Genomic DNA, 24,411 nt, shown 5'->3' on the forward strand with positions numbered 1-24,411 from the left:
ATTAATCAGCTTCATGATGAGAACAATTCAATGGGAGAACAGAGGACTCCTTCCAGCATCCAGGACAGGGCAGGCTCTCCCCTGGTGTTCCCAGCGGTGCCTACAGAATGAAAGAATGGCAGAGCTGCTTCTCTTTTCCTCGAGCACCTTCGCCATCCAAGTAATTTAAAACATATAAAATTCCAGTGATATTCTGTTAGATTCGAAGTGGATGTCATAAAAATCTCTTTAGATCACTTTTTTGCTGTTTTCTCTCAAGCAAAGCATGTGTGCTGCTGTCATGCTTCCCTTAGGACAGCTTCTCTGTCCGGTGCTGTGAAACCACGTGGATGCTTTCAGGATCTCTGTGCATCACATCCAAGCAGCTCGAAAAGGATGCACAACATTTCAGCAACAGAGAAAACAATTTCCAGAATAAAGGACCAGAACCTAGCTCTCAGGTAGCTGAATTCCTGAATAGTCTGCAGTCATCAGATATTTGAACACGGACTTGGTCATCAGCTGCATAAAAGTCAAGCCTGAACACCCCAAACTCAATAAGAACATGAGTTTTCTCTCTTGTAAATGTTGGAGTGCAGACTCCAGTTATCAGATTGCTGCTGCTCTCCTGGTAGATGCTTTGGGTGAGTCAGAGGATTCGAAAGGACTCAGAGAGTAATGACTGTGAGTGAAGAGAAATTGCCCCTACTCTTGCAAGGCTACCCCAGCCACGAGCGCTGTGCCTGAGCTCACATAACTTACCTGTCGTCAGGACTCATTAACACCAGCTTGGCACTGCCCTAAATGCAGGCATGAACATTTTGGTTGGCTTAGAGAGCAGGCAGAATGTGCTCACATCTGTCTGCAATATGCCACGTGGGCAGATTTGGGGAATTTATACATGTTTTAGTAGTCCTGCCGATCGGTTCTTCGCCTTACAATGGCAATGTGTCGGTCTCCAGGTGGACCTGGGGGTGTGTGAGCACCACAGAGTCTGCCCATCACCCTCTCACCCCTCTCCTAAAGAGAATTGTAGTGCTTCACGTAGCGTGAGTACAAATAGAAAATCAGCAGCATCAGGTGTTGTGTGAGCATCCCCTGCTAGGTGACCTGTATTGCTGTGCTTGGTTGCAGAGCAGCATTTGCATCACTTTGCCTTTGGCCAATGGGGCAGCACAGGGTTCTCTGCAGCACTGCTTCTGCCAACAAATGCACTGAGAAAGCTCAACACGGAATTTAATAATATCTAACCTGGGACTGATAACTGTCCCATGCATGTGCACAAATCCAGCCTGTGGGGCTCGGCCCAGGTGACTTTGGGGTTTGCAGAATGGGTGTCATTGCTTGAAACATTCAATATATTGTGTGCTGCTCTATGCTTTGTCTTGCAAAGCTAAACACAGCAGGGTGAAACCATCGCCTCTCCCTCAAAGGAAGCGCACTGGATGCTTGGGCTGTTGGTATGCACACACAGTATGCTCTGAGATAGAACGTGTTCCCTAAGTGGCTGTTCTTATTCCTTCTCCAAACAGAAGCTGGGCGAAGGACTCGCGAAGCTGCGGACAGCGAGAGAGGCTCCGTCAGACTGCATGTGCCCGCCAGGTAAGTGCAGAGGGATCAGCACAGCCACACTGCCCTGCCTGGGAGCTGCCAGCTCTGTATTCACCTATACCATGTAAAAAATGTTTCTCCAAGCTGAATCCCTGCCTTGTGTTGGGGGCTGTTGATTTCTTCCACCGCCTCGCTATGGCCTGCGTACAGATCAAGGAGTTGGAGGTTTGGATCCTCAGCTGTATGCACAGCAGAGTGAAGAACTTTGCTCGGTTGTGAGCACCGGGTGTTGGGCCAAAACAATTTAGAAGCAGTAACAAAATCATTGTGGCTTAATGCAAGTGTGATAATTAAAAGCTGCAGCCTCTCTGCTGTTAGGAGGGAGCGACATCTCCGGCACTGCTTTGCCGTATGAAAGCTGTCGCTGATTGTTTAGATTTCCTCCCAGAGTTTAATGAACTTCTTAAACTGTCAAAACTTCCTGTTCTGCTGTGGAAGTGCATGCTCCTTGGAAACAATAAACAGCTTAGATTCGTTTGTAAAGGAATCTCATTTATAGCAAGACTCAGTGAGTGCTGTGCTGTCACACTGACAGCACGAATGACTCTGGGCCGAGGCACTTCCAACCTTCCCTGTTGTTTTTTTTCCCTACAGAAGTAGTGAAAGATGGGTGAAAGATGTGCAGTGCTTTGGTGGTTGGGAATGCGGGGGTCTGTTACAAAGCCCCGTGAGCAGCAGATCGTTCAGTTCTGCTTTTGAAGAGAAAACCCACCCTGAGTGTTACATGCAGGAGCACTGCAGGCAAATGTCTGACATTTTCCTGACATCCTGGATAAGAATCACAGCAGGATGCTCAGTTATTTGTCCATACTTACAGCACAAAAAAAGATGTGTGTTTGTTGATTGGTTTGTTTTTTCCCCCCATAAGATGACATGTAATAGCCTCGGAAATGTATCAGCAATGCTTCTCTGCAGTGTGCTGCTGCAGTGGCACCAGCGGGCTGTCAGGAGGAAGGCTGTGGGTGTCCCGTGTGCCTTGGAACCCAACCACATTGGCCACACCAGGGCTTTCAGCTCCTTGGAGACTGATGGACAAATTGATTTCCTGCCCTCTGAAGCACAGCCCCTTGGCTCTGTGGGCTCTTGCTGGGTCCTTGCAGAGGGCACTGCTGGTGTGATTAAGCGGTCAAGGAGCTTTTCCTTTGCTCTGCAGAAAGCAATTGAGATTTAAGAGTTCCTTTGTTGCCAGGAAGGTCCCAATTCTCTTCGGGGTCACTGGGTTTGCTGGTCAAGAAATGGGGAAGAGAAGGGGGGGGGAGAAGGCTTTCCCACGTGCTGTTGAATTGCTTGTTACAGTCATTAGCAACGAATGCCCAGGTAATCTGTGAGCCAAGTGCTTGTCTGTCGGGCAGGGAGCGTTGGGGTGGCCATGGCTGCTCCTGGGTCCCTCTGCAATGGTTAGGTGGGGGTGTGCTGTGGAGCAGTCCTGAAACCTAACAGCTATTTTGGACCAAATTAAAGGAACTTTTACACACAATGCTTTTTTCGGTGCCAAATTGCAAACTATCAGTTCAGCCCCAGATCACTCTCCCCACAAATGGATCCAGCAACCCCACAACTGGAAGCCGGCACCTCAGCCATGGCAGCTGCTGCCTCTTCCAGCATGAGCAATGCTTACAGACCCGCACAGCTCCCCTGTGCTCTGGGTTTGTTTTGGAGAAGACCCGTTTTGCTGTAAATGGAGTCTGTTTTGGGGCTTTGTTGCTTCTTTCTGGGCTGGATGGGTGCTGAGGTGCCGGGGCTGGCGGCCAGCAGAGGGGGCCCGGCCGTTTCATCAGGGCCACAGAGAAATCCCGATCATAAAACATTACAGCAGCAGGGAAAGAGCTTAAAAAAAGGCTGCTGCCACGTCTCTGATGTTTGGGATGCTGAGAAAGGTCTCTGTGTTTTCTCTCAGCACCTGCATTTGTGGGATTCACGGGGATGCGTGGAGATTTGTTCTGCTTTATTTATTCACCAAAAGTGAATAAAAGGGGAGAGGAACACTTTGTGTCAGTTTTGCTTCTTCATCGTTTGGGAATTTATGTGAGGAGTGGGAAGAATACAGTCATGGGTATCCTGAGGGGGCAGCGGGCCCTGGTGCAGTGAGGAGAGGGGTGATGATGTTGATCCCACTGTGGTGAGCGGTGGGGTGGTGGTGGAGGTGGCCCAGCAATGGTGAGGGTTGGGGTGGTGGAGATGATGGCCCCGCTGTGCTGAGGAGCCTTTCAGTTTTCAGCTCTTGCAGCTATTTTGGGGTCTGCAGCCGTTGCGTGCTGCTGGTGCTGGCCAGGCTGAGGACAGGCTGTCCCCACATGTTGGCTCACAGCACAGCAGCAGCTCAGTCTTTTTATTGTTGTCATGCACTGAGCCAGGCCTGGTGAGCTGTGCAGAGACGCCCTGTTGCATTACACTCAGCCTGTCCCCCTGGATGGGGTCCTCACATCGCCTTCCCCATAAGACACAACTCAGCAGGTGCAGGAGCATTTATTTACATGGCATTTAGGACAGCCTTCAGCTCAGGGGCAAGTGGAGGTGGGCCGAAAGCAAAACTAAACCTTGGTGCTTGCAGACACCTTGCTCACAGCTGTGTGCCTGCTGCGGCCGCGTGCCTTTTTGTTTAGCTGTACCTCCTGAGGCTTTGTGCTCAGCATTGCTGAGGAGCCCAAACTCTGATTTCCTGGCTGCCGGGAGACGCATTTCCCCGTCTTCATCTTGAATCCGTGATGAGAGGTTATCGTATGCTTTTGAACGTATGTATATATTACAAAGCAGTGTTAAATATTCAGTGAGGTAATCTGATGTTCCAGTTAATACGTGACAAATATTTCCCAATAACAGCTTGGCAACACGAGGGCTGAGTGGTGCTTCAGCCTGTGGGACGGTGCAGTGCTCCATTTTGGGCAATTCAAACCACGTGTTCTGGGAGAACCATTGGCTTAAAATCCTTCATACCTCTGCGTTCTCAGCAGTGCCAGAGGCTCTCTTGCTGCACTTTTTTTTTTAAATGATAATTTTTACATTTTAAAGCACATGGATGGGCTTTTCCATCTTGCTGGGAACATCTGCTCTGTGGTTCCCAGCAACTTGAAATATCTGCCTCATTTTTACTGGTGTAAATGTTGTCTTCAAGTGTCACTTGCTATCTGTCTTCTCCCTGCTTTGTCTCTCCAGGTAATTAGCACAACAGAATTTCCCTAATTGCTGGAGATCAAGGAGGAGAGGATTCTGTTTGCTCTGTAGCCCTGACAAATGGCAGATGTTTTCCAGCAGGCCAAATGCAATACACTGAGCTCCAGCGCGGGTTCTTTGTTTTGCACTTGTGCGTGATAGAAGCTCTCTGCTATTTCTGTTTCTCTGTCTGGGTCTGCAATTCTGCATTTGTAAGTCATCATGATTCTTTCACAGTGGTTAAATAGATGTAGAAAATTATCAAATGAAAGTGTTTCTTTTTGAAATTAGCAGTGATCTTGTCTTTCTGAGTTGCATTGCATCTACTGAGCTCAAGTGTGTGAAGTACTCATCACTGTAACCTCAGGACATGGTTCCCTACCCACTGAAGCCATTCAGATGAAGTACTTTTCTGTAGTTTCTTTAATTTAGAATGAGAAAAGGTCTTCTGAATGTCTGCAAGGTTTTAAATGTTTCTGAATCCTCCTAACCTCAATTTTTATGAGAACTTCTTTCCATTCCATGCCGTGCCAGTCACTTTCTTTCATCAGGGTTTGGTTCCTCGGTCTGACTTTACCCACAGGAGGCCAGGATGCTATAATCACAGTAGTAATATAAACAGGATTTTCTTGCACTAAACAACAATCAGAATTTTTTCCTGTGTAGAAAAACCTGCGCCAGGATTTTTAAAAATTACCCAGAAACCACGCATTAAAGCATCCACGTGAGGATGAACAAATGTCTGCAAAGGGCTTTAGACAAAACGGGCCATAGAAATGCAGGCACTCCCTTTTTAATGGATACATTTGCAAATCTTAGCTTTTCAAAATAGGATCCCATCGCAGATCTCTGCAGCTCTTGGAAAAATGTCGCTCTGCTCTGCGTCTCTTTGAGCATAAAAGCTGCTGCCAGCTATGTTCCATTGGCTCCTTCTTGGCGACCGTTCCCTGTCCCTTTTGGGTATTCGTGGAAGGTCCCGAGGACATCTGGAGCTGTGTCTGCACACCACGTGTGCAAAAGTTCCATGCTGCCTGGGGCAGCCTGGGCCGGGCACTGCTGCCCTGAGGCTTTGCAAGGCATTGGAGCACTGAGGCTCAGAGCAGTGCACCAGGAACTGGGCCTTTGCAGCAACATTTGTCTTGAGACCGCTTCAGCAAAAATTAATTAAAAATGGTGACATCGATGGGAGAAAGCTCTGAAAATTTATTTTTTCTAAGTCTGCCAAAGTTATTTGGACTGTAATGAAAACTACAAAAATAAACCTGATGACCGTATCCTCTAGGAGAAGCTCTGTGTAACCGTATCTTTGTCTTGACATATGAAGTCATTTATCTAGACGTGGTATTTTTGCTCCAGCCCCGTCATTGCTGCCAGTCCGGAGGGGAGGCACTGAGGCTCCCTGGGTCAGTGCTGATGGACTGACTCACCTGGGAGCTGCCCATCAGCTGTTTCCTTCTCTTCCTTGGTCAAATAATGGATGGCTGTCGCCCATGTGAGCAGCGATTTGGCTCTGCAGAACTGATTACTGAAAACAGCCTGGCTTGGCTGGTACCTGCTCTGTCTTCATGCTGTTGAGACGGTAGTGCCGCCATTTTCTAATCATCCTCTGTGCAATAGGATGGGAACATGTTCCAAACCCAGTGTGCTTTGTGTTGGCATTATCAATCCGGGTTGATTCCCCAAAAGGATAAATCTGTCAGTAGATTTTTGGCTATTTTACAGATTTCTGGTCAAGAGAGTCCCTTTCAGTTCTTGTAAGAGTTTCCTTAAAATAAAGTAAACTGAACTCTGGCGCCTAAGTAGCATGCTATCATGTCACCAGATCTGCTCATACCTCATCATGCTTTTATGGGAGGGAGCACTGCAGCTTGTAAGTGAGACCCAAAGCTGGCTACAGCTGAATTCTAAGAGGATTTGAAGAAAGTAATTATGTGGCAACAGTTGTTCACAAAGAAGTGCCACTTGCCCGGCTTATGTGGACGTGGGTGTGAATTGAGACAACATCCACACAGGGATCACTGCACTTTTCTCTTGCTGCTCTGCTACCAACACAAGCCAAACACTGCTCATGCCAGCTGAGACCATAAAGTTCCAGGTATTATGTCAGATGCAGAAGTGGAGAGAGATCAGGGAACTTTTGTCTTTTGGAAGATGCAAAGAGGCTGAGTGGGAAAACCAGTAAATATGATGAATAAGTTCATTTGTTTGGAGTTGTTGGAGACAAAGAACGAGGGTGGATTTTGGGGGAAAACTGTTTAGATCATGAAACATTTGTATAAAAGAAATGGAAACAGAGCTGTTCCTGTTGGGCTTCTGCTTTGTGATGCTTGGTTCAATGGTTGTGCTTCCGTCCAGTTGCATTTTTGATTCTGCAGAACAACCATCTTCCATCCCCATATCAACAGTGGTAGGTTTCTGTCAAAATATTCTCCCCCCAGCACCTCCTGGCATGAGAAACAGACCTTGAGGTCTTGGGGCTGCTTGTCTGCATGGCATCTGGTCAAACCCATTGGAGAGCTCACTCATTTTATGACTGTCCCCTCCTTCTGTTTCATTCATGAGACTCTTGGGAAGTCAACTTGCATCATGCCAGCAGAATGGAGCAACAAGGCAGGATTTTCTTTTGCCAAAGGGTTTCTTAGCTGAAACTGCATTAATTAAAGTGTGCAGGAATTTTATATCATGAAAATTGTCAGTCTTGAGTAGCTGCTGAGCTCAGTGCATCCGAGCATTAATCCTGAGGGGTGGCAGAGACGTGGTGGCCGTGGATGGCCAGGGTTGGTGCTGTGCCATGTAGGAACCCACTGCTGCAATGATCACATGGGGGTCTCTGAGTGATGGGTCGTCATGATAATGCTGCATGGAGAAGCAGCACGAGGGGACAGTCAGGTGCTGGTCTTTTTTTAATTGCACCTGTCTTGCTGTGATGACCTAGACAGTAAAAAGGATGGATTTCTTTCTGCTTTTCTAAATCTGACCCAAGAGGCAACAATTCTCATCATTTCCCAGCTGTGACCCCATAGTAATCCCAGAATTTGTACATCCAGCCCTGGGGGAGGTGAGCGTCTCTTTGGGCTGTGGTGGGTGCAAGCATTTGTATTAATATAGCTCTACAGGTCGCAATCACATGGTTTAGTGATCTAATTAAACCTCCACCTGTTCTGTGTTTATCACCGTCAGTCTTTGTTTTATCGCATGACAGAAGATGGGCTGGTGCTGAGGTACTGCTGAACACCAGGACTTGGCAGCCTGTGCAAACAGTGTGCTTCTTTGGTTTCATCCCTGAGGCAGATGGATTGAGCTCACAGCCTTTTGTACGAGCAAGCCAAAGAGCTACTGAAAATTGAGGGGGTGGCACTGTCAGGCCCTGCATCTCCCCTGCCCGCTCAGTGTGTGCTGCTGTGCTTCTTTTACAGCGACGTGGCGGGACAAGAAGGATTAGAAAACACACGTGTGAGATGAATTGAGGGCAGACAGGGGATTTGTGGAGGGCGCTTAGGAGATCCTGTTGCAATATTAAATGTTAACTTGATGCCAGAAGCCCACCTTTTTCTACAAGTTGAAAAGGGTATTAATGAAAGACCTCATATTCATCTTTTAGGAATTTCTGTGGTCATACTGAATCTCGGTTAGGGTAGAGATTCAGTGCTGCGTTGGTTGTATTTATTTCAAGATTCTGGCACAGTTTAAATCTGGACTATTTATTTATTTAAGACATTAAGAGAGCTTGGCTTCTGCTGAACTGCATCTGACTTTATGGTTCAGTTTTGAAAAATGACTTCAATCATGACCAGGGTTGGATGCCAAGAGAAGCTCATCTTTGTCTCAGAAAGGCTGTGTAACACAAATTAACTTTTTGCTCCCTATGAGAGCCACCCAAGGGCAAAGGGTGGGCATCAGACACAAACCAGTTGCTGCTCCATTGGTCTGTGGTGTGGGAAGCCACCCACACGCTTTGCCTTTGGGGAGAATCATTGCAGCAATGAGCTCTGCTGTGGGGAAGCTCAGGTTCACAGCTCCTTTCCTTTAACACCTCCCCAAATCCTCAGCTCATCAGGAGGGTCCCATTGGTGTGAGTTGGTTGGGACAATTCATATCAAGACAGCTCCTGCAGAGGACTTGGCTCCAGATCCAGATGGGATGTTTCCTACAACTTGAGAGAAATCCCACTTTTTCTCCCTTTGCTTCTGGCCCCTTCATAGCATGACTGTGGTCCTCAGCCATGTAAGCAGTGCATGGTGCCCAGCAGCCGTGGGTGGACCTCCTAAGCCCATCCTCTGCACACCACATACATTGTACCCCTGGTGCCCCAGGCTCTTAGGCTGTTTCCCAGCAAGCATGACATGGAGGGGGAGGTATTTACCAAGAAAAATTAAATAGGTTCAGTGGAGTTCCCAACCATCTGTACACTTGTGGTCAGACCTCTAAAAAAATAGTAGTGCAGACGAGGTCTATCAGTACAGTACATCTGGAAATGTTTCTTTCTCGCTTGAGTTTGTCTGGGTTTTCTCCTTGTTTGATGCTGTCTGAGCAATCCCTGTTTGTACTACTCCAGCACGAGGCACGCAGTGCAGAACTGAGTTTGTGCTGCTTCGGTGCTAAGAGAAATTGGAGTGATTGGGCGAGATGTTGAACAGGTTTCTCTTTTTCTTTCCTTTTTTTTTTTTTTTTTTTAATCTTTTCCCCAGCAGATCAGTCTGGAAGACGATAGTTGGTATTGATATGAACCGCCTCATGTTTTGGAAGCTTTGGCAGTAACCACTACCAAATAGTGATGCTTCTGGGTCCCTTCTGTGCAAACATTTAAATATGTTCAACCATGTTGTGCGGGGTCCCTGTCCAGAGACTGAAGCACAGCACCAGTGGGACCTGAGGGTGTGACTGATTGCAATAGCCAGTCTTGGTAAGGAGTTGTAAGGAAAGTATGTCCAATTTTTTAAGAGAAAGCCTGTCTCTTGGCTACTGACAATTGGTATTCACTTGTGTGAAAATAACTGTTGGGTTTGTTTTGTTTTGGTTCTTATTGGAGGAGCATAGATGTGAAACATGCTATTGGAAGTGGGCTATGTACTGCTGGCTCCTGTGCCATGAGTGCAGGGACTTCTTGGATTCATTTACTTCTTTAAGGTTTTCTTTCTGAACTTTGCACCCTAAGACACAGCTTTTTCAGCTCAGTCCTGCAGGGCTTCCATCAGCATTTGTCCTCAAGATTGGGTAACTGCAGCCTGGGGGTCTGCCCCTGTCCTCATCTCAAGTTTGGTTCCCTTTGGTTACAGTGACACAAGGACACATTCAGGCCTTTGATAAAAGCCAGGCTTCTCTGGTTGTATGAAAGGAAAAAAAAAAAAAAAAGAGTAGAGGAGGGGATGCTGTGTTTTGTTGAAGTAGGCACCTGGGATCTAGAAAGAATAAAAAAAAATTTTTTTTTTGAGTTCATGGGAAAATCTGAAAGTAGAAAGACCTCTTCTCCATCTTCCCTTCCCCATCCCATCAAAGGACATTTCCACCCCCTACCTCCTGGCAATGGAGCCCCGCGTTTCTCTTCAGCCACATGGTGCTGTTCATGTGGAAGAAGGCCATTCACATGTACACCATCCCTTGTGTAATTCTGTATATGTATATGTACACTCACTGCTGCTTCTTAATACTAAGTGTGTAAAACAAAACTCAATGAATGCAGAAGAGCAGGGAAGGATAAGCACATTCTTTCTCCTTGGTGAATAAATACCCATCTTCTTTACAGGGTTTTATTCTGTTTTTATTTTTCATTTGTTTGCTTTTTCATTTTTGTTGTTGCTATTCGGTTTGTTGTTTCTTGGTTTGTTTTGTAGGTCTTATCTCCTCTTTGCTCCAGGTTGGCCCTGATGGATGACTTTGTGACAGGAGCCCATCCACCCCTGGGGAATAACATTGTGGGGAATGGGTGCCACTGGGTGGCTCTATCCTGACTTGGTTTGAGCTGGTAATTATGTCTGGCTTGAACAGTTTTGTTGATCTGTGTTACTGTACAATTGATTTGATATCTTATTTTGAAATCCTCAACTGTTTGCTTGGGATTCCCTGTGGCTGTGTCACTGCCACATGTCTCCATGCCCTTGTTGCTGAATTTCAGCCACTTCATACACTGAGCTCAGTGCCTCTGGCAGAAATCCCATACAGAGTAACCATATTGAGCTGGCAGTGCCAAGCCTGGCACAGGTTCCCTGAGGACTTTGGCTTTTGCCACCAAACAAAGATTTATTTTTTTTCCTCTGGGTGCAAAACTGCATGCAGTCACAGAGGGAAGCACACATTAAAGCTGTGTCATTTGGGATCCCAAATCCCATTTCATAGCATCGTCACATGAAGGAGTGCTTTATTCTTCAGCTGCTGCCCCATTGCCTGATGTGCTAGCAGCCCCAGCGGGGAGCACTGGACCTCTCAATGCCTCACAGCATCCTTGTCAGGGCTAAATAATAAGAAACACTTGGTAGACTTAAAAACTTGCTTACGTCGAAGCTTTAAATCTGTAAAAGTCCAAAAGCACATTTAAAGTTGATGAGATCACAACATTTTTACTCTCAGCTGTACAGCTCACAGTCCCTTTCCAAAGAGAAAAGAGCAATGCTGATCCCAGCAAGGAAAGCAGGGGGGGCTGCAGTGGCCCTGAAGAGGCTGGGACTCATGGCTTGTAGTGTTGATCCTGCATTGCTAGATTGATCTCTCACATCCCCCCCCTTTGCACCTTCTCTGCCCCAAGAACAAACTCCAAACTGCTGCTTTTCTTCCTAAAAAGCCTAGAAAGACATTAAGGGTATTCTCTTTCCTCTGAATGTCTCAGGGAAGGTAGATGGAGCAGTACAGCTGCATTCTCTTTTCTTATAACGAGGAGCAAGCTGCTTACCCCTTCTCTGCACACAGGTGGCCACTATGCAGCATTAACAAGTACTGCGCTCACCTGCTTTTGCCAGTAATTGTGCACAGCTGGTGAGCTGCCTTCATCTCAGGCACCTCTGGGGGCTGCTACTGCCCTTCTGGCAGTGTGCACTTGTGGTCACCCTAGAAGGACCCACGTTCATTTTTTGCTTGCCTGTGAAGCTTTTCACCACTGGATTGGACAGGGCTCAAAGTTTCCAGGAGCTGGGACATGGCTCTGTAGTGAGTCTCATGGTGTTTACTATTTATCAGCTCTTGGGAAGGGGTAGCAAAGTGAGAATTTATGTGTGTTTGTGTTAACGTTATTTGAGGCTGCCTTTCTGTCTGAGAATGGGAGTTAAATATTTGAAAATACCTGGATTCCTTCTTCTTCTCTTGGAATATGGGGTGGGGGGTTAGGGTGTATTGGAGTGAAAATCATCGTGAACAGGAGGGGAAATTAAAGTGTGTATTTGTTCAGGTGCGTGTGTAGTTGAGCATGTGTAAGATCTGGTCCATGGACAGCTGTGGTGGTGGCTGCCTGGTTTCTGTCCTTTGTGTTGCTGATGCTGAAGGCTGGAGCGAGGTGCTGTGTGCCCTGTTTGTGGTGCATCGCGGTGCCCTGTCCTATAGAGGCTTCTGGCCTGGCTGACCACACAAGTGTGCTGTTTTTAATTTAATTCTTTCTCTGTGAGGCTCGGGGTTTGCTTGCTGCAGACCATACTGCAGTTAATGAACAAATATGTACCTCCAGGAGCAGCCCTTTGGGGAAGGGTGAAGTGGCCCAAAACCAAGGATGCTTCTGAGAGGTCTCCGCTTTTGCAGATGGGTTTCTTAATGCTCTGCTTTCATGAAGTATTGCCTTCAGTCTGAACAAATTGCAGAGCTGGCGTATGTTCCCTCAGCCTTCTGAGCAAGTGTGTTTGTTGGGGGCCCCTGCAAGCTGGGGGCCATCACCCAACTGCTTCGTGTATGGAGAAGTGATTGGAGCATTTGGAAACCTTGCTGAACTGGCTGCTCTTTGCAGGTGCCCTGGGGAAACCCTTCATCCATTCCTTCTGTCTGGGCTTCACATCGTGGCTGAGAGGAGCAATGGAGTTGAGCTCGGCTATTGGTTGTGGTGAAGCAACAAAATGACTTTTAGGGGGAAAAAATGGCATATGGGGTAGTTGGGCTTTACTGCAGAATGGTGACTTCAGGAAGCGGTTTTCTGTGCAGGAGGAGATACTAGCAATAATGCAGGTTGGTTTCTGTCTGTAGCAGCTCTTCCAACTGAGCTATGTGTGTGTGCTAGTGTCTTTGTGCTGTTTTGGTTTCATTGTGTTTGCTTGTTTTTTGTTTTTTTTTTGGTGTTTGTGCACAGAGCCTTTATGGTGTGGCAGAACAAACGCTTTTGGATGAAGGAAGTGTTGCCTGGGATGGGTGCTGCAGAATGCAGTGGGGAAGGGGAGCAAACCCTGGATCTGGAAGCACCTGTGAAGTACAATGACTGTTGATGACAATTTGCTGCTTCTTGGCGTTAATGAAGCTTGAGCTGGTGGCCATTTGTGGGGCTGGAGGCAGGCAAGGAGGTGGTGCTGAGCCTGTATGCTGTTAGTGCCAAGCTGCTTTCAGACCTTTATGGTTGGAAGAGGTCTGCAAAGCCTGTCTTGGTGTAAAACTGGGCCCTGGGTTTAGGCCACTAATTTCTTCTGCTTGGGTTGTATGCTTGCCAAGGGAAAACGAATGGGGCCAGTTGAAGTATGGTTCTCAGCTGATCAAGACCATTTACCGAAGCTGTTCCTATGCAAATTAGGATAAGTTGAGGGCCTGCGGTCGATGCAGCCATTAACACCTGAGACATAGACTAATATCCCATGCTGAAGGCAACTGGTGTTTTCCCGATAGCTTTAAGTGCAAAAGCTGGAAGCAGCAAGAGAAGGGGATGGAGTGGTTGGGCCCAGCCTAGGGACAGAGGGTTTGAGTCCTCCTGGCTGCCAGCGTGCTGAAGGGGAGCCAGCAGTGCTGCGGGCTGTGAAATGTTTTTGTTTCGCTTCATCAGGTTTGTGTAGCCAAGTCCTAATCGAGGCTGTCATTTCCAGGGAGGGAAAATGTGAAGGTCGTGTTCTGAACACCTCTGTGTGACTATTGCAAGGACGGGTCCTTCCCCGCAGTTTTAAGGGAGCTGTGTGTTTGTATTTTCTTTTGAAGTCAGATAGGGATTTTATATATATACACATGTATATTTAAGGAGCACAAATTGATTTGCTGGCTGGAACCATAAATGGTTCAGCTGAACTGAAGCTTTCCAGTGCCAGGCATTGCACACAGCTCCAATCAACTGGAGAGCTGCAGCCAAAATCTGTTTGTTTGTTTGTTTGTTTTTGTTTTTTTCAGCTCACCTAGGTAAAAATACACTAAAGATGTGCATGTCCTGCTGCCTGGATCTTTAGTTAGGGTTTGGCCTACATGTATAAACATCACTAATGTGTTATCACTTAAGCCTCTACTTTCTGTTCACATGCAACTCTTCAGCTCTCATCTATAAATCACAGTGACTAGCAAGCTGAAGTTCTTTGTTTGCAGGGTTGGACAAGCTCTTTTGGTTTGCTTGTCTTCCTTAGCAGTCTATGCATCTTGACATGCCATTTCCTTCGTGGTCTTCTCACCCTGTCAAAATGGGTTTGCATATGAATATTCAAAACAAAAGATGATAAATCTTCAGCATCAATGTTTTTCACCTTGGAAAAGGTGTGACTATGGGGAGAAAACTGGTAGTCTGTAGTCAAACATTACAGACAAACTGGTCGCAAAAGTGAATTTGCTTTGCAGCTCACTACTCTGCATCTCATTGTCTCTGCTGAACACTGCTGTACTGCTGGCTCATTCTTGAATCCTTTGCTGATTTTTTTTTTTCTGCTATGAAGTCAAACACCTTTTCCCCTCTCAGAGAAGCAGGAGGAAACCGCAGTGAATAAATAAACCACACAGAACAGAAGTATGCATCTTTGCGGCAAACTGTTTGAAGACAGAGGTTTGGTCAGAAGCCCTTCCTGCTCCAAAAGCCTTCAGAGTAGCTCCTTCTCTTGCCTTACCTCTATGCTATTGAGTTAAGCTCCTGGAGGGAATGGCTCCTTGGGTTGTAGTCAGTGCTGGTTCTCGCTTTTGTTGATCAGTATTGGTTCTGGTTATTGTTCACAGATTTATTTATTCTTTATTAGGGTTGAAAGGTTTTTATTAGGACTTAGAGATGTTTATTAGGCTGGTGTATGCGTTGGTTTGTCCAATTTTTGTGATATCCCTTGCTGAGCAGATCACCCAGAAGAATATCGTATTTCCTGCAAGCGGTTTAACTGTATATTCTGTAATGTTGTGGTACCACTCTTTAAATAGATTGACCTTTCAGTTCCAGTTCTGCTCTCTTCTGCCAAAATAATTTCCTCTTTGCTCTGGCTCGCATTATCAGATGGTGAAGCTGTTCGTTGTAGCTCTCAGTAAGGGTGCTGCTGTCCAAAGCTGTGCTCTGCTTGCGCTTAGCAGAACTGATGTTTGCTTTGCTGCCTGTAAGTCCAGGAGAAATCAGATGCAGGACTAATAGCCTTGTCAGGGAGAAATTGTTTTCTGGGTTGGTTCATGGCGGTGTGCTGTACCTCTTCACATTAGAACCTACAGGGACTCTTTCAACTGCAGGGTCTGTTTCCTTTGGCTGAGCACGTTATTCTGATGCCACTAGTTTGCTGTAAACATCCCTCTGCGAGCCTACAACCTCCATTGCAAGTCTGCAACAGGTGGATGGGGAAGTACTGTGCTAAACTACTTGCCTGGCCATACCTTAGATCTGAAATAGTTAATCTGATTTCAAGAAATGCTCTTAGTGGTTGAAATGTGTGGCTGAATAACACAGATGTGATCTGCCATCTCTGTCAGGCCCTAATAAACCAGACTTCTTGCAGCTATTCAAATTGTAATTGTTAATACAGGAGATCAAATTGAGTGCTTGTGGCAGAATCTGTGATGGGATGCTCGAGGCATTGCAGGGTGGCTGGGGAAGAAGAGAGGAATGTGGGGTGAGAAGGGGTCAAAGCAGCAAAGTTGCAAACTGGCTAGATCCTGGTGATATTCAGTATATGAAATACTGGCTTATATAGAATGAGGAGATGGTCTTGGCATAATTCAGCAAAGAACGGCTCTTAAAAATGTGTGGCCTTTCTTTAGATTTCTTCTTATTACACTAAATAATCTCTGGCCTTGACATTTTAATTGTAAAACCCAGATGTGAAAACTTTCCACCAAATCCTGGCAGAAATTCCAGCAAACTGTTTCAAATAGAGAAGTTTAAGAGGGGGGGAAAAAAAGTGTGGGGTTTTTTGTTTTGTTTTGTTTTTGCACTTGTAAATCGAATTGTTTCAGAACTTATCAGCTAAGGTCAAACTTTCCGGGCTTTAAGAGAAGCAGGGTAAGTGTTGCAAGTCTTAGTGATAGCGTGGAGGAGATGTGGTGGAACTGCTTCTTGAACGTGAAGTAGCGTATTTGGTGGTTGAGGAGTGGGAAGCTGTTGACATGTTTGCTGTTGTGGTCAGACATCCAGTCATTGGTGTTCAAGACTGAGCTAGAAGTAACTATTATAGCACTGCTGCTTTGAGTCTTATTCACTGGTACCTTCCTGTAGGGGCAGGCTTCTTTCACCTGCCAGTTTAGTGAGCAGTAGATTAATTCCTTTTGTATCTGTTTTTCTGCCAGGAGATATAGGAAGTATGCATAATATCTATGAAGATGTACAAAATCACTTCTGTAGGTTTTTTTTTAATTTTTTTTTTAGTCTAATAATGTGTATTGCTCTAATAGACAAGTTCCTTGAAAGGCAGCAGCCCAGCACTAGAGCATCTTCTGCAGGTCTGGAGCATGCCTAAGGGAGCTGGAGGGAACCCCTGCAGCTGTTTATTCCTAAAATGAAACATCCTGGCTCAGTGCACATATGATAGGCTCTTTGGTACAAGATATTGCTCTGGGAGATGAAAATGGAGTTTGAATGGAACTCTGAATTGTTTTGACCAATTTCTGTGTTGGATGCTTTTTGTCATGAAGGCTTTATGGCCATTGGTTCCCTGAGCCCCTTGGGTCGGGGTGGAGGGTTAGTCCCTGCCTTCACAACACTTGGTGGCCCAGTGTTTGCTTGGTTTTCACAGCTTTAAGGTTGGTTGTCAATAACTTGGTCATGCTGCTTTGCAACTCTCTTGTGTGCAGTAACAGCTCCTGGGTGGCAGGATGGAAAGAATTCCCCACTTCGGAGTCTGCTACAATTCCCAAATTGCACACCATTAATGGAAGCTCAATTATGATTAAGAAGTGTGGTGATGGCCATCCTTATTTCCCTGTGGGATGCTAATGTTGGGCCAACTAAAGCAAGACTTTTACACTCAGATTGCCTGTAGCTCAATGTGTTGAATGTGGTGTCAGATCAGTTCAATAGCTCTCGGGGGTACTGTAGGCATTATCAGGCAGTCTTTGTTGTCTGAGCAGCTCCCTTGTCCCACTGGAGAATCAGCGAGGGAAGATGGAGAACATAGCAAGTCCTTGTAATCAGTCTGGTAAATCCAAAATGTTTGAACCATGTGTCTTCCCATTATCCCATAGAATTTGAATTCTTCACTGCTTTGAATCCAGAGAAGACATATGGGTGGCAATAGAGGGCTGTAAACGAAATTCCCATATGAGAACAGGGGTGATGGAATGAAGGACTGGTCTGCAGGCATTGCCACTTCCGTAGGTGAGAGCATCTGAAGCTTGCGAGGGCTGGGGCAAAGAAGCAGTGCTGCGAGTTTAGTGGTGCTGTAGCAGTGGGGAGAGTGAGAGGACCGAAGCTGGTTTGCTGACCTGCCTGCAGTGACTCTGCACTGTGATTCTGGCATATGAGAGTTCATTGTGTGAGCATGTGGACCAGCACTGCTATTTAGGAAGATGGAAGCTTCTAGCAGTGCTACTTGGCCTGTCTGCTTCATATCGTGCATTTTTTTTTGTTTGGTGCCAGTTAAATACTTACCAAGAGAACTGCTGGGGTTTTTGCAGGCTGTTGGGCGTGAGTTCCTTAAAGGCTGTTCCACTGAGCTCTGGCATCACAGTGAGGCATCTCTGGTGCTTCTGCTGACATCATAGGTTCCCATTAACTTGGAGTTGCAGTTAACGTATTGGTTGTATTTCCCCCACGCCTTGTTGTTTTTCTGTTGTTTTTTTTTGCCTACAGGAAAACGTATGGTCTTCTGCAAACCCTGTTTCTTATTTAGCTCTGGCTTCACAGAATGCCTGTAAAGATTGGTCTCCACGAGAATGGCTTGCAGATAATTTTTGTTGCAAATAGAATCCTGTAGTACATACATGTGCAGCCGGGCTGGCTTCTCAAAGCATATGTAATGTTTTCTAGATGGAAAGTCTGAGATGAAATAGATCATGACATTTTCAAAGTTTATGAAACAATAAAACAATAATCATGGTTAAAATTCAATAAATATGTGGTGGTGTTTTTCTAGCACAGAATACAGTTCTGCAATAAACCGTAATTAATACAGTCTGTGTTAAACGGATTAATTCCTTTTAAAATCAGAAACTTTCCATGCCCTCAACTCAGACAAACATGCGTTTCAGCAGCCAGTGTCTAACTGTACAAAGTACAAATCTTCTTGCTCCTTTGTTATTTTTTTAATGTATGCCTTGAGCAAGGACCAAGTACAGCTCAGAAGCTGCTCCGGGCAGCATCTGGCTCTGCCCATGTGCACAACCTCCTCTTGCTGGGAAACACGTACAGCTTAATATCTGTCTATATGGGATTGAGTGTGTTTCTTGTAAGAAGTGATTTCCTCACCAGCTGTGATGCCTTTCTCCAGTTGGCACAATTTCATGCCCTTTTGCCTGTGGTGAAGCATGTGGCTGTCAGAGTCACAAACTTCCATGGGAAGTAATGTCTTGAATGAGGAGAGGTGCTGGAGATGGTTTGAACTGAGTTGGTTGCCTCCAGCTGGAAAGGTGCACACTATTTTCTTGCTGCTCAGGAATGTAGTTAGGATCAGTAGGCAGACTCATTTCTTTGGTTAACCAGAATGTCAGACTACAAAAGGTGTTGGATAGTGCAGTGGAGGGCGCTGCCTGAGGAACCCTTGTTCCAGCAGCAGGGCTGAAAGAAGCACATCTGAGTGCCCAGATCTGCATGTCCAAGGCTGTGCATCAACACAAAGCGCTTCATGAGTGCAATCTAAAGCTTCTGTTGTATCAAGCATTTAATTTCTTGAAAGCTGGAAGAGTGCCTTAGTTTTTACGTTGCTGAGATGAACTTTGTACTTGCTACATACACCAAATAGAATCTGCTCTGAAAATGCACCTTTTCACCTCTATCCAGCTGTGGTTTTCCTAATAAGTGTATTTGAAACAGACCTAACTGCCAAGGAAAACATTAACTCTTCCTCTTACTGGGAAGAGAGGATTAAATTCTGCCTCCTGATGCGATGGCTGGATTTCACACAGGTAGTTCGGACCTCATAAAAGTCCATTTTGAGGATTCAAAAGGAGATTTTATATTGGCACTGACTTGTGGCTTCGAAGAGTGTGTACTTTGGCTGCAGGCCGCAGATCTTGTTCCAATGGAGCAGAGATGCCCAACCTCATACCAGCAGTGTAAAAAGCCCCTCTCACAGCTTTTGCTTTGCTATAAAATTCAACAGCAACATAAGTTGCGAATATAGTCCACTGAGGTGAATAAAACTGCACAGAAGTAGGTGGAGGATACGTTTATCAAAGCTCTGTGTTGGTACGGTTTGCATTGCGGTTGCTGGAAGGAGTCACGGTGGTTGTATCACATCTTCCACTCGGCGGCAGTGCCTGGGTGCAACTTCTGGGAAAAGCTGGAGCTGTGTGGCTGGGCACGGTGGGGCCTCCCCAGTGCACCAGGTCTGCTGGAGCCTGAGGATGCCTGGGTTAAGAGGGGCTGCGTGCCCAGCAGCAGACACCTGCATCCCGAGGTCCCAGCAGGCTGACAGCACCTGATTCTTACTGCAGAAAGCCAAAGGCAGGCTTCCCACTGAGAGCAGTGACTGGAAATAACAACGTAAGCAAATGTTTCTGTAAAACTCAAATTAATCATGTGTGAACCCATGCTCAGAGCTGGCTGTGGTCTGTGCTTTGCTCCATGGACATGATTCAGACCTGTTGTCCCAAGAGTATGGGATTTGCTGCAGCAGAGCTCCAGGTAGCTGTAAGCTTAAAGTATGGCTCTTTAAGTGCAAAAATGTGTCTTAATTTAGGACTTATGGCTCAAAACCTGATAACATGCTGCTGAACACTTCCTGAATGAACATATCAGTGACTCATTTGTTTACAGAACTAATTGAGTTTATCATATCCACAATGTTTATGACTGTCCCTGGAATTCTTCAGGCAGGCACCTTGTGTTTTCACATACCTAAAAGTTCAAAACCGAATTGCTGATTGAGCTTTTAAGTACAAGGAATTATGCCCATGCGAGTTCTCACACTGATGCTTGTACACATAAGTGTTTCTGCTGCAAATGCCTTCTGTGCTATGGTAGTGCTTCGTCTGGGCTGACCTCCCTGCCTCCAAACTGACTTTTCAGCACCCCTTACACAGGAGGTGTGTAGCATTATAAAATGTGCTTTTCCTTTTAGAGAGTGATGCTTGAATAATGGGAGAATAACTGTTTCTGGTTCTGTTTCTGGTAAAAAACAAACAAAAAAAAAAAAATGTGTATTTTAACTGTGGCAAAAACTCTGCAAGATCTTGCTTCCCTATTGTTTTCTTCCTTCAAAGCATGTGCAGTATCAAGGAGAGATGTAATAACTTGTAAATGTGTTGGGCAGACATTCAAAGCTTTTACATGTTAGTATAAAATAGTCCTGAATATTTCTGCCTCACCAGGCAGGCTTTGGTCTAGTTGGGTATGAAATGGTTTGCTCATAAGGGATCATCCTGTGTCTGTTTTAGCAAATGGCATGAGCGGCAGCACAGCTTCACAGCTAACTGGGACTGTAAGACTCAGAGTACCATGTGTTTTTCAGATGTGGATGGTATTCTGTATACTTCTCTGTACTGGTATTTGCAGTCCGGGGGAAAAGAGTGAGCGTGATCGAATATCTATGCAGTCAAGTCAGCGGGCTGTCCTCTTGATGGGCTTTGGGAGGGCACAGCAAGATGGACAGTCAGGAGAAGTCTGTTGTGTTGGCATCTGTGAGTGTGATGTCCAGAAGTGCTGAGGCTGAAGGCAAAAGTTGCCTTGGTATGTGGACTGCAGCAGAAATGTACTGAAGCATTTGAGTTTTAAATTCAAGTAAGGCAATTATCCTCAGGAAGCAATAGGTTGTGAGAAATCCAGTGAGTCAAATAATTTTCTCTGCTTAGGATGGTTTCCAGTTTTCTTTGTCTGAGTACCAAAAGGCTTTCAGCTAATTCTGACCTCCGAGTTGAACGAACACTTTAATTAATGTGTGTGTCTACTGTTTAGCCACGAGGAAAATAGCTTGGAAAAAAAAGTTTGGCTTGGAAAAATAAATGGCATGGATGATTTTGACCTGAAAATGCCCGTTTACATTAATGCTTCTCTTGTTCCCTCAGCACTCTGTTTCTTTACTATGAGAAGGAATATGGCAACCTGTAAGAGAAGAGGTTGACAGCACAGGTCCTTTGCTCCTCAGGGTAAAAACATAGTCCTGGATTCCTGCACTTGTTGGAAGGTGCTGGGACTGCATGAGAGCAGCATGCCTGTCTGTCTGTCCTAGTATGCTCCTGCAACTAGTGGCAATGTATGATGCTGCTAAGGACACACAGGTGAGATTGAAAGCTGACATAAAGCAGCAGAACTGCAGTCATGAAATTAACACCTCGCCCCTGAGACCACATCAGCGGTTTCACCTCTCCTCCTGCTTTGCGGGTGAGTTCATTTGAGATGCACAGAAGTGCCTTTGATTGCTGGGAAGGTTTTATTGCAGCAAATTTTCCTTCCTTTCTTCCTTCCCTTGATGGCCAGTTGCTGCAAATTTGCAAAGCAAGTGACTTAGCCAGCCTACAGCAGAATCCCTCGTAGTGCTGTGATGTACCCCTGAAGGTATCTCACATTAAGTCAGGCTTTCTTTTCCCTTCCTTTGAGAAAGTAAGCATTATTATCCTGTGCTGTGATAGAGTTTGTATCTGCTGGTTTTCCTCTTCTTCCCTTTTGCTTTGCCTCTGGCTTTCACCTTACTTTTCTTGCTGTTCTGTCCAAGTCACTTCCTCACACAAATACATAGAAGGTTACTCAGATATCTACTCGGCTTTCTGTTGCAATGCTTTGGGTTCTGCTTGGTATGGCAAGTTGGGGGCCTGCAGCTGCAGGTCAGCCCTAGTTGGGAACGGGTTATTTTGGAGCACGAATGCTCACGGAGCCTCATTTCTGCCAGGTCCATAACTGGCCAGCAGATGAGCGTGCCTGGCTTCAATCCTAAGGGAAAATGTTGGGAGAAAGACAAAGAGTTGCATTCTGCTATCAAGAGTGAGTTGAAAAAGACTGAGTGCGTTGGTGAGGTATTTTTTTTTCCCCTTGTACGTCCTGAGCTTTTCCCATCTGAGCTGAAGTCTTGCCAGTGCTAATCAATGGTCTAACCTGATGGACACTGCTGTGATTGTGTTGAGGAGAATGATTCCATTCTCCAACTGCAGTCCTCCTGACATTCCTGTAATCAGCAACTGAATAATGATGTTGTTATGCATGAGAAGAGACTACTCCTTTTGAAGAATTTTTACTGGAGAGATATTTAACTGTTTATAATGATTAGTTATGAGTTTGACTTGAATCAGCAGCAGATGTTCCTTTTGTATGACCTGTACAAGAAGTGTATGTATTTTAATGCTAGACTGACCCCTCAGGGCACTCCTCAAGTAAATCAGATGTCTTTAAAAACTCCTAACCTGAGTTGTGCCACAATGCCATGGGCTTGTGAGATAAATGACAGACAGCTCTGCTGGCCTGGAGTCCACATCAGGGATGTTATACTCTTCCAGGCAGCAAACATCAGGATATGGTTCTCATACAGGTTTCATACTAATTGGGTTAGACATGGATAAACCAACATGAAGAATGACTTCATTTTCATGGACTGACTGGAGGAAGAAACTGACTAACAGTTATCTCTGTGGTTCATTTTATGACCTGTTGATTTAGAAAATGGAAAGACTCATTTGTAACATTACTTCATGCAGTTAATTGTCTGCTGATTAAGTTTTATAGGTGTTTGGTTTTTTGGCACTTCATTGAGCAGGCGTCTGTGAATGAGAAGATGAAATCTTATGAAAATGTAAAAATGTGTCCAAATATTGTCCAAATATTTGACTCTGATTTATGTGACTGTTCTTTGTTGGTTTTTTTTTGTTGTTGTTCTGGATGAATGATGCCAACTTGGCAGCTCCAGAATCCGGTATCATCATCATCCACAGCAGAAATACCGGAAGGTAATGCTCAAGTTAAGTTGAACCACCTTGCAAGTGCACGTTTGGACATGGATAATCAGGGAGTACTTCTCAGACTTCTCCAGCTACTTGCACTTGGTGTGTGAATACCTCATGTTTTAGGGAATGGGATAAGACCAAGCACTCCAGGAGGCTGTTCTGGTTGCCAGAATCAGTTCTGGGGTCCTTGTTCATAAGTGGGATCTCTTGGTAACATTGCTTCTGAGGAGCGGGTAACAGGGTGCTGACAAGCTGCAGTGACTTCTGTCACCCATGGGGTTCTCTCTCAAACTGGTGAGGAAGTAGAAGCTTCAAAGTTCACCATGGTCTTTCTGGACCAGTTCAGAGAAACCAGACTTCCTCACAAGATAAACTTGCACTTCCAAGCAACTCTTAGTAAGCTCTTTTAAATAGCATAAAGATTCCAATTCATGAGACTCTGTGATGATTTGACTTAAATCCTTGCCTAACTACTACTTAGATCTGTGTGATGTTATTAATAAAAATAACTTAGGAACTTTAGCAGGGGAGATGTTTCCTGATCAGTGCTTCTTTTCAGTTGGGAAAATACCTGCATCAACTGTGAACCATAGATAAAATCACAGAATGTCCGTTTCCTCTCAAGTGACCATCCTTGAATACTGAACACACAGCCTGATACCAACTGGATCCAATTTGCTGGAAGCATCTGTGCATGATATGTTTTCAGAGAGAAACTTGCCAGATGCATTTTTTTCCCCGATAATTCAATGTGGTAATGTGCTGGGAGTGTTTTGTAGCACGTGGCTGTTGCCTCTGTAGAGTCTGGAAAGTGTGGGTGATAGTCCCACATTGAGTGTGGCACTTACAGGGAATGGAATCATATCATAGAATCATGGAATGGGTTAGATTGGAGGAGACCTTAAATCTCATCCAGTTCCAACCCCCTGCTATGTGTTGGTTGCCCAGGGCTCCATCCAACCTGGCTGGTTGGATTGCCCCGTTCCTGGAGGTGTTTAAGGCCAGACTGCATGGGGTCCTGGGCAGCCTGGTCTAGCATTAAATGTGGAGGTCGGTGGCCTTGCATGTGGCAGGGGGTTGGAGATTCATGATCCTTGAGGTCTCTTCCAACCCTAGCTGTTCTGTGATTCTGGCTGTGAATGCCTCCACGTATGGAGCATCTACAACTTCTCTGGACAGCAATGCTTGTGAAGTCTTTATTGACCTCCTCTAGTGGAGGCAAACAAGCTCTGTCTGCCTCTACTTCAGTACATTATTTTCTAAGTGATCTTCTAAACTGCTGATTGAAGAAGGTTTCAGAGTTGTCACTGTCCTTGTGTC

At 45.5% G+C, this 24,411-nt stretch overlaps 1 protein-coding gene across 1 annotated transcript in view; it reads left to right on the forward strand.

Moving 5' to 3' along the window:
- COL23A1 (collagen type XXIII alpha 1 chain) overlaps nucleotides 1-24,411 on the forward strand; it is a 157,574-nt gene that overhangs the window by 2,095 nt on the left and 131,068 nt on the right. Inside the window, exon 2 of the mRNA XM_085236426.1 lies at nucleotides 1,512-1,581. Coding sequence (XP_085092552.1) covers nucleotides 1,512-1,581 — 70 coding nt within the window. The remainder of the gene's footprint in view (nucleotides 1-1,511; nucleotides 1,582-24,411) is intronic.

Source organism: Meleagris gallopavo, chromosome 15 (genome assembly GCF_905368555.1).
Source record: "Meleagris gallopavo chromosome 15, MGAL_WU_HG_1.1, whole genome shotgun sequence".
NCBI classification, from domain to species: domain Eukaryota; kingdom Metazoa; phylum Chordata; class Aves; order Galliformes; family Phasianidae; genus Meleagris; species Meleagris gallopavo.